We start from the raw sequence: 10,127 nt of genomic DNA on the forward strand, positions 1-10,127 counted from the left end.
ATTTCAGTATTCATAAAACAAGCCACGAAAACCTAATTATAACGACCATTTTAATATATGAACTTCAACAACTTTACATTGACTTTATATTTATTAATGTCTCTGCTCCTTTATGATGCATGTCTAACGCGAAGTGACTTAATTATAAAACAAATAATGACAAGTTGGCGATAATGGGGGAGCACTGCCGTGCGCTAGGTTAGCGTGTGCGACTTCCGGCGATGGCGTGAGCAAATTTAAAAGAACCTCACTTATCTCCCGAGCACTACGAGCTGAATGCAATACAGTACGTGCTGGATCAGACAAGAGTATCGGTTTGCAGGCGATATTAAACGGCAATGCAGCCAACAAGCTTGGGGGAAGTCCCTGCACAGACTTAACTGCACTGCGAGGAGTGTCCCTAGTTTATTTGATGGCATAGCACAAAACAAAGCCCAAACCTCGTCTCCAAAGGGAGGGAGCTAGGGAGGGAAAATTTTTACAAGAATAGTATACTGAGCGCTTAAACCTTGCTGAACACTGGAACCCCCTGAACAGTTGTTCTACGCTTTTCTAGCTAGACGCATGTCTGCTGGCATCGCCAGTAGAAAAGGCTGTACTACAAGACAGCTCAGCGTTGCATGTGCAAACTCTTAGCCATGAATAGTGCTTTGAAAATATTGGCCAATGCTGTGGCTCGTACTAGCCTGCTTAAGACAACAAGGCCGTAAAGTTCTATGCTAGAATACAATGCATCTTAGAGCTCGCTGACCTTGACAACCTGACTACACAATTGCTTTGTTGAAAAAGAACCGCCATGAATGGGTTACTGATAACTAGCGTCACGTCCCATTAACTACATTTTACTGGCGTGACAGTAAAATTGCTTTTATTTTTAATAGGGTCACTTCTCACTTTCTTTCTGAACTTTCTACTTCTTTCAGTGTTAGAAGGCATTTTTTAAAATTCAATACTTCTCAACTCAGCAAGAAAGCCATATTAAATTTGAACACATGGTTTTAGCTATCCCACAATGCATTGTTTGAGTACAAACTCACAACAGAATTCCCCTCCGCAACAAAATTTCCCCTCCGCAACAGAAACTAATCATTCTTTATCAAATTCAGCTAAAAACGTGAAATCCATTAGAACATAATAAAATTAAGCCTTGGTCAAAAATTAGAAGATATGAAAACAGAAAGTTGAATTAATTATTTGTTAGCCTGAAAATAAAACTATCAGGCCTCAAAATGTTGCGGAGGGGAAAACAGCATCCATGACATTGTCTGCTGCTGTCATTATGGTGAAAATATCAATGTTGGTCAATACTAAAGTAACTTTGCATTAAGTAGTTTTTGTCCCATACCAGCTCAGCAAAATTTTTGTTAATAATTTGTTATCAGCAACACATTTAACTTTCCCCTCCGCAACAGCTATTTTCACTGTATATGGTAATTGATGATAATTTATGCATACACGACAACTGACAACAAACAAAGTTTACCATTTTCACATACTATAACTAGTATATTTTCAATTTGTCAAGAAATTGAGTGAAACAAACAATTTTGATTTTTGATATTTTCTGTCCAAATTACTGTGGAATGACCCTGTACTCATTGCCGTCGCCACTGCGTGTCAAATATGAACCTAGTATATGACCTCGCTCTCCATGAGTTCTCCATAGCTCAAGTGGATAGAGTGCCCGCCCAGTGGTTGGAAGGTCATAGGTTTGAATCCTGTCGGGGACTCAGATGTTTTCTTTGTCCCACTCTCATGACATGCTGATTATTTCATTTTCACATTTGTTTCACCGAGCTTAAAATTTACCATGTTTCATTTCTTTCAAGAGAGGAATATTAACAAGAATAGTCCCCATTTTAACGCTTGTTACAACTTTGAAGAAAAAATGTCAAATCTAGGTGGTGAACACCATGGGCAGCTTACACACAAATTCAGTGCCGAGTGCTATTTCTCATTGTAGAACCTACAGAAAAAGGAGCAACTGGGCTTAGCAACTTGGGTAACACATGCTTCATGAACTCAGCACTACAGTGTCTCAGCAATACCCAGCCTCTCACCCAGTACTTTACTGCCAAATGCCATTTATATGAACTTAATAGGTGAGTAAGCAGGAATATAAACTGACATGCTTGGATTTATTTTTATTTTTATTTTTTTAATTTGCTTGTTAAAACGCTTAAATTTTTCAGTGAACTCTAGGGTCATGTGGAATGCAAAGTTTTAGCCTGAAGGGTGTCCAGCCATCCTATGGACGCCCATTTTTTGAAGAAATACAAGGAAAATTCAATTAATATCTTATAATTTTATGGGAAAACATACCTTCTGAATGGCCAGTTTTCAATGCCTGGCTAAAAGCCTGGTGGGACGTATGTCCTGTAGTCTGCTACAGTATTGTCAGTTCTGGTGAATTCCTGGCTCATTTGTAGACATACATGTCCTGCAAATTCCGGGGATTGTCGATGTTGATAGCATTTATTATTGTCAATAACAAAAGTGGTTAAGTTTACTTACAAGTGCCTTACATACATTGTACATTTACATATGTGCATTTGATTACGTTCCAAAGTTTTTAGACAAGGAAAAGAGGTGCATAGTATAATTCGGTGTTTCATTTTTGTAGGACAAATCCCCTGGGCATGAAAGGCCACATAGCACGTCGTTATGGCGACCTTGCCCAAGACTTGTGGAGTGGCAGTTCTCGCAGCTTAGCACCACTGAAACTGAGGGTGAGTGGCAGTCTTGGAAAAAATTCTTGTATTACTAATTTTTATTTTGTAATCTGTTGTGGGCCTAAGAACGATAATAAAAGCAAATTCAATTTTTTTTCTCTTGTAGTGGACAATAGGGAGATATGCACCAAGATTTAATGGATTTCAACAACATGATTCACAGGTTGGTAATCAAGCAACATAACAACATAGCCATGGAAGCAATTTGCCCTCTGTTTCTCCCTTGTTCATTCCCATTCGGTAGCTCAGAAGGTGTCAAATTAGCATGAGAAAAGAACCAACATTTTGTGACTCCACGATTTGTTTCACAGCAAAATGACCTCTGTGGAACAACAGGGTTCACACAGTCTTGAAAAGTCCTTGGATTCCATTTTTCCCGAAAGGTCCTAAATTTCTTTTCAATCTCTTTGAAGAGTCCTCGAATTTTCTTCAACTTTGAATTAAGTGGCCTGAAAAGTATTTTTTGATGCTTTTTGGTTGTCAAAGACAGAATTTAAATATTAGCTCAGAGAAGTTAATGGTGATTTGCTTAAAGCTTTCTTTGTTTTGTGCAATAGTTAACTATCAATTTAAGACAAGTGAGCCGAAAAATGTCAGAAGTTAGTGAAGCAAACAGTTCAAGCCTTAAAATCCTGATAGAATAGACTGGGAATGTGCATTTTTGTACGATCTGTGAAATTACATTCCTGGTAGGTGGTCCTTGAAAAGTCCTTAAAAAATGGTTGCAATTTTTTGGATGGACCCTGAACAAGCCCAGAAATTCCATACTGTTGACTTGTCACCACATTATACCCAGATCTAGTTAGAGCCTCTGATTGGTTTGGCTGCAAGGGAAATTTGCTTCAACTAATCAGCTCTACCCAGATTGGGGTAGTGACATATCATTAGTATCGAATGTCTGCACTAACTCCTTTGTTGTTATTTTGTAGGGTAACCAGTGGTGGTGTCTCAAAATGTTTGCTATAATTTCTGACACTAGTGTCAAACTGAATGTGGTTAATTTCCACTTCTCTATCTGTATATGGCCACCGCATTCATGTTGTTGATTTGTGGCTGTAATTTTTGTTCAAAATTCTGAAATTTATTTGGTGCTTTTGTTTTGGAAGGAATTTCTTTCATTTCTTTTGGATGGTTTACACGAGGACTTAAACAGGTGAGGTTGCTTTGCTGCTTCTTTCCTGTGTAATGCAAGAAAGTAAAATTATCCATATTCCGTTTAAGGATAGCAACATAACTGATGTTCATCCCACTGGATATCCATTTTTGTCTTACACATCACTTAGTGAAGTTTGGTTTTAGAACCTCCTTCTCTAAATGTCTTAGAACTTTGTGCAAGCTTGCATTAGAGGAGAATAAGGTTACTGTAGGTGTATTGTAGGGTTACAGTACGTGACTCTCTAAATGGATGTTTACAAGGAAGCATCAAGTGATTGTGAGTATACAGAAATCAGTGTGGAAACTTTGTGCACTATTCTTGGTACTGTAAGTGATTTTTGCTGTGTCATGTGATTGCAGAGTACATCTCAAGCCTTACGTTGAACTAAAGGATAGTGATGGAAGACCAGATGAAGAAGTAGCACATGAGGTATGACAAGCTTTGCCATTGAAATAAAATCTTTATATATTGCTCTTGTAAACATTGTCCAAACTAATTTCAATTACCATGTGTAGTATTTTTTTTCGAAAATTTCTGTCATGATCTGCAACAAGCAAAAGAATACCCAGAGGCTAAACATGAGGGTGTGTTCCGTTTGGATGATCCAGATCCGGATGAGTGATCTGAGGTCAGTCAGACAAGGCTTGAAATTAACGTTTTGGATAACTAACCCTTTAGTGGCCATAAATTTTACTAACCAAATTATAAAGCTAATTTTCCAAGAATCTGTTCTTGAACTTACAATATATTAACTTTTGGAAATTTTGCTGGTAAATGCGGCAAATTTTTGGATGGATTGGTTCAAAACATTGTTTAGACTCACCAAACTGCAACTAGGTGAATTCATTTTTCAATTCTTTGCGAAGAGTTCCTCCTTCTTGTTGTCACTTTTCTTTGTATCACTTTAGAAAGCCTTTCGTAGTGTTTGAAACCGCCGGCACTTGTTCTTTGTTGGTTTCCTCGATCTTGCATTTCCTCTCCACAAATTTTGGGTGGCAACCATTAATTTTCGGAAAAACTGTCAAGGGGTCTTTGCATCTGATCTGTATAATAAACAGATTGCACAAATAATCCACTTCCAAATGATGCAAAAAACAAGATGCTGGAGGTATATTAAGATTGTGTCCAGATCTCCCTATCCAACACAAGCCTGGTTACCTCCAGTCACCTTGAGTTCTGTGAAATGTGCTTTTTTCATGTTGTTTGACTATGCTGTAAGCATATCTTGTAAAACAACATATATTTCAAGATAGAAAACAATCTTATATAAAAATGAAATGCATTAGTCTTTTCTAAAAATTAATATTCATTTGCAAGAAGAATTTCTATAAATTAAACTACTTATTTAACAGTAATTGTACTAACCATGTCAAGTTACTTCGGCAAGTTTAAGTAACCAAACATTTGAAACTTGTACTAACTTGTTTTGTGGGGTCAGTGAGTGTTGTTAACACAGCCATTTGTGATTGACTTTAGGCTTGGGATAACCATCTCAAAAGAAATCAGTCTGTCATTGTGGACCTGTTTCAAGGGCAGGTAATGTTTAATCCTTCCATGAGCATGGTTATAAAATCGAGAATAATTAATGCAAAAGTTCAGTTTGGAATTCAGCTGAGAGTTAACTTCATTTGCATTCATCCTATTGTTTATTACAGCTCAAGTCTCAAGTCAGATGCTTAGAGTGTGGTTATGTCAGTGTGAGGTTTGATCCATTCACATTCCTCTCCTTACCCCTTCCTATGGACAATTCAATTTATGTGGAAGTTATTGGTGAGTGTATTTTGTACATACAGTGGAACCCCGCCTTATGGCTATCTTTTTAGTATGGCCATTTTCTTTTTTGCCGCCTGGCAAAAACGACCATACATTTTCTTGTAAAGAAACCCTGGTTAATGCGGTCACCTTGTTATTACAGCCAAATTTTTTGGCCCATTGGTGACCGTATTAATGGAGTTCCACTGTACTTACCCATTCCTGGGCTAAAAAAAACTTGACTTTCAGCTGAGCCTTTTGCGCAAGCAACTCTCAAATTTCACCTGCCCGTGGTTACTTTTTCCTTGTCTTAGGTGATGATTTTGTTTGAAGATGACGTGACTGGACTCTTGACCATTGTCCTAGACTACCACTATAGTTAACTCTCTTGTAATGAACTCCTCTATATGACGGACGCCCTTGTAAAATGGACACCTAAAGTTGGTCCCTGCCTTTCTTTACTCCTTTTAGGTTACTCTATATAAAACGGACATCACTATATAAGATGGATATATAAAGCAGGTCCCAAAGAGGCTCGTCTTATAAAGAGTTGACTGTTCTACTGTTCATTTTTAAATGTCAGCCGACATTTGTGAATATTGATTTTTCTTTGGTTGAGGCTAACCTTGTATCTATGTGTCCTTAATGTTTGTATTTAGTAGCGATTTTTAGTATCTGATTTGAAACCTTTATGTTGCTTTAGAAGCTGTTTTTATTGTTTACATTTGTTTGTTTGTTTGTATAGTTGTCCACCTTGAGGGCTCCACTCCTACAAAGTATGGTTTGCTTCTCAATAACGACGACAGATACAAAGCCGTCAAGAGAGAATTGTCAAAGTACTGTGGCCTTGTCTCTTCACAGCTTCTTCTGGTTGAAATATTTGGAGCTTCTGTCAGGGTAAAATACATATCACATGATGTAAACAAACACAAAACAGTCAGAACCAAGCTAATCTGTAGCTCGTGCACACACAAAGATGATATTAGCTGTTTCTCTCACAATATTATTGTCACTTTGTTATTGATTGCAATGGCTGGACCATGTACTGCTGATCTTCATCCAGCAGTGGTGTCAATTTACTGTGCAGGACTTAAGCAATATTATGGTTGCCTAGGAAACACTGTTGGTTGTGTGGCTGCATTGTGGTCAATAATTACCATGGGACTCTTATGAGACAAAATGAGCAAGCCTAATGTAGAACATAATGAATCATGATTGCCTTTTGTTGTGCAAAGTAGTTGGTTTCAACCAATGATATCATTATAATAATATTATAAATTTTGATGCTTGACAGAGCTTACCAACTGATATGCAGAAGATCCGCACAGCCTTAGCTGGTGTGCTTTATGCCTATGAAATTCCTCTTCCTGCAATAGCTTGTGAAGATGATTGTAGTGCTTCCACAACTCCAGGTACCGTGGAAGAGAAAGGTTTATGCACTGATTGTTCTGTGGAATCTAACAACCCATGCTCTGTAAACCAAGGTACAAACTGTCAAACAGCTACTCCTAATTGCAATAATAAATTGAGTGGTGAGGAATTAGAAGGAAAAGAGGGAAAATCCTCTAGAACAAACTCTGAAAATAGCTCCGAAGAAGGCGAAAACCGTTTAAAAGTGCAGGAAGACTGGTTTGCGGATGGAAAGAAGAACAAAAAGAAAGCCTCTTCAAGTCCGATCAAAAGACTGAGCCCCAAACTTCGGAAAAGGCTCAGTCCAAAGTTTGGTGGTGGATTTAACTTTACGTTAAGAAAGTCTTCATCGTCAAATTCTTCCATTGAAATGACTGAAGGAACTTATAATTCAAATTCTGATTCTGGGATCAGTTTAAGTGTGGAGAATTCTCCTAATCGCCAAAAACTCTCTGTTGCTGGAAACACGGATAATGCTTCCAGGAATTCAAGTATTACTTCTACACCTTCATCTGGACCTTCTCCATATTTGGGATATTGTTTCAGTGGATTTGTGGTGGCAATGCACCGGAAAACTGTAAGTCATTTTTTGTTATTTGTGGTTTTGATGCTCAGGGACAAGTCAGGGAAAAATGATATTTGTTTGAAAGGTCAGGGAAGAGACAGGAAATTTTGCAATGGTCAGAAAAATTTCATTTCGAGGCAAAATCATGAAGTAGGTTAGGAATCTTTTTTTCTGGTTGCCACAAGGTTTCATGAAGATTGTCTAGGTCACTGGTTCACTGACTTTTAGATTGATACTCTGGATCATGTACAAAAATCTAAACTTGTCAATAAAAGTAAATGTAAGCTTTAGCACATGGAAAATTAAGTTAAAAACATTCCTGGCCTGCAAAATCGGCTGAAGAAAACAGGAAAGGAAATGCATTGAAGGTCCATTAAGATTGCTTAGAGGTCAGGGAATGGGCAGAGTTTGTTTTTCCATTCATACGCCACTTCCACATTTTCCATAATGCACCTTATTTGCACCCCCAAAGTTTTTGTAACCTGTGTTTTTCATTTCTCTTGGGTATAACAGCCGTCCCAGGAGAAATTGAAACCAAAGCTTATGCAAGATTTTGGGGGGGGGGGGGGGGGCAAATAAGCTTCATTATGGGAAATGTGGCAGTGGCGTATCGAAGTGAGAACACTGGCATTGGCCTGTTCTTTGGAGATCACAAAATTCTATTGTTTATAACTCAAAGTCTCAAATATCATATAGATGAGCGGTACTATATTATTTTGTTCATAGGACGTAGTGAATTACAGAATAGGGGCAGTAGTGGCAATTAAGTAGGCTTTCTTTATAGCAACTCTACATTTTATAGGAAGTTATCGTCTGTACAGCAAGTTTATCTTCCTGTTGGAAAATGCTTACGCTGTAAATTACTGTTTCTTTTCCATGTATCCAGCATCACTTTGATGCGTATTTCCTATCACCACAAAAGAATCGACCTGGTCTGTTTGGAGTTCCTGTCATTGTACCTTGCACATCTCAAACAAAGCAATGTGAGCTGTATCAAGGAGTCTGGACTCAAGTGGCCAGGCTGCTAAGCCCACCTGCTCCAGGGGAAACAAACTGTAAAGATGGGTAAGTGAGGAAAGCACTAGTGAGCAGTTAAAGGATTGACAATTTCTTTTTCCACATTGTTTCACTCAGCTTAAAATTTACCATCTTTCATTCATTCACCTCACAGTTTGACATTGACATTGCAGATCCTTGCATTATACAGGAAGCGTGTTAAATATGAACCTAGTATATGGCCTCTCTTTCCATGAGTTCTCTGTAGCTCAAGTGGATAGTGCGCTCGCCAACTTTTTAGGAGGTCATAAGGTTCGAATCCTGTCGGGGACTCAGATTTTCTCTTTGTCCCACGTTCGTGACATGCTGATTAATTCACGTTCACAATTTCTTTTTCCTTCACCAATCCTAACCAGCAATGGCCTAAACAGCCTGCATGAAACCATTATGTGTAAGCCCCTCCAAACATAACTCCCCCCCCCCCCCCAAACACATAATGCAGAAAACCCTTCCATTTAATCTCCCCTCTGACTATGCGCCCCTTGGGGGCTTATACTTGGAATTGCCGTGAAATACAAAAGAAAACGAAACAAAAACAGTTTACTAACACTCATTTTTTTATTTGCTGAAGAACTGTTATGTGTGCCAAATGAATGCTGTCAAAAAGTGTCACAGGTTATGGCTGTTTGTGTAGTTCACTCGTCACTCTTGCTTTGGATTTCTTTGGTCCATAGACACAATTACTTGCAAGAAAGGTTTATTCTGCCACCTTGCGTCTTAGTTTTTAAAGTTTGCACGGCAGAGTTTTAAGAAGATCTGCCTCCTCAGAGCGAGTTTCAGGGAAAACTTTGTGCAAAGTTACTGACATAAATTTCCTTTAAGGTAGCCCAATTAATTTTGAGATGCAAATTTCACTCTAAGTATAAGCCTAACCAATTTTGTAACACAAATTTCCCTCCATACATAACCCCCTCCAAAAATAAGCCGTGAAAACGGACCTTTGAAAAAATAATGTAAGCCCCGGCACTTACTTTTGGAATTTTATGGTAGCTTTGATGCATAACATATTTATGCATAGTCTCCCTGTGTTTTTGTCGTGTCACACAACAGTAACATTTTTTCAAGCATTACACAATTGCAGTGATTTCATCAAATAATATATGTCAGAGATACACAGACAGATAAACATTAAAATTTGACTGTCAAATAAAAAATTCAACCCCATTACCCATTGATTGGAACTTCTTTAAAACAACTTTTCCTTATGCTGAGTTTTTTTTTGAAAACTAAATCCTTGTTAATGCCAGCTAAGGAAGAAAATTGTAAAGAAAGGTTAAAAGATGGGGGGAAAGCAGCCTTGGTTTTTAAAGAGACCAGGAGTAACCTGGTTATATTTATCTGCTGCATGGATTATTCGTTAGTTTCCTTTTCTTCGTATCTCTTTTCAGAGTTAACTGAGCTCTTGCTCTGACAATTTTTTTGTAGGGATGCTGGTGATTTTCCTTTTGAGCTGCGG

At 38.1% G+C, this 10,127-nt stretch overlaps 1 protein-coding gene across 3 annotated transcripts in view; it reads left to right on the forward strand.

The window, feature by feature from the left end:
• LOC140951521 (ubiquitin carboxyl-terminal hydrolase 32-like) overlaps positions 1 to 10,127 on the forward strand; it is a 34,553-nt gene that overhangs the window by 15,828 nt on the left and 8,598 nt on the right. For 2 of the 3 annotated variants that reach the window (XM_073400782.1, XM_073400784.1), the window contains 11 exons: positions 1,964 to 2,102; positions 2,624 to 2,729; positions 2,839 to 2,895; positions 3,839 to 3,885; positions 4,248 to 4,317; positions 5,365 to 5,424; positions 5,544 to 5,658; positions 6,386 to 6,537; positions 6,935 to 7,627; positions 8,502 to 8,680; positions 10,097 to 10,127. The exon at positions 10,097 to 10,127 is cut by the window's right edge and continues 47 nt beyond it. In XM_073400782.1, the coding sequence (XP_073256883.1) occupies positions 1,964 to 2,102; positions 2,624 to 2,729; positions 2,839 to 2,895; positions 3,839 to 3,885; positions 4,248 to 4,317; positions 5,365 to 5,424; positions 5,544 to 5,658; positions 6,386 to 6,537; positions 6,935 to 7,627; positions 8,502 to 8,680; positions 10,097 to 10,127 (1,649 nt within the window). The remainder of the gene's footprint in view (positions 1 to 1,963; positions 2,103 to 2,623; positions 2,730 to 2,838; positions 2,896 to 3,838; positions 3,886 to 4,247; positions 4,318 to 5,364; positions 5,425 to 5,543; positions 5,659 to 6,385; positions 6,538 to 6,934; positions 7,628 to 8,501; positions 8,681 to 10,096) is intronic. The other variant, XM_073400783.1, reaches the window with a different exon arrangement.

The sequence above is a fragment of the Porites lutea genome, chromosome 11 (genome assembly GCF_958299795.1).
Source record: "Porites lutea chromosome 11, jaPorLute2.1, whole genome shotgun sequence".
Taxonomy (NCBI): domain Eukaryota; kingdom Metazoa; phylum Cnidaria; class Anthozoa; order Scleractinia; family Poritidae; genus Porites; species Porites lutea.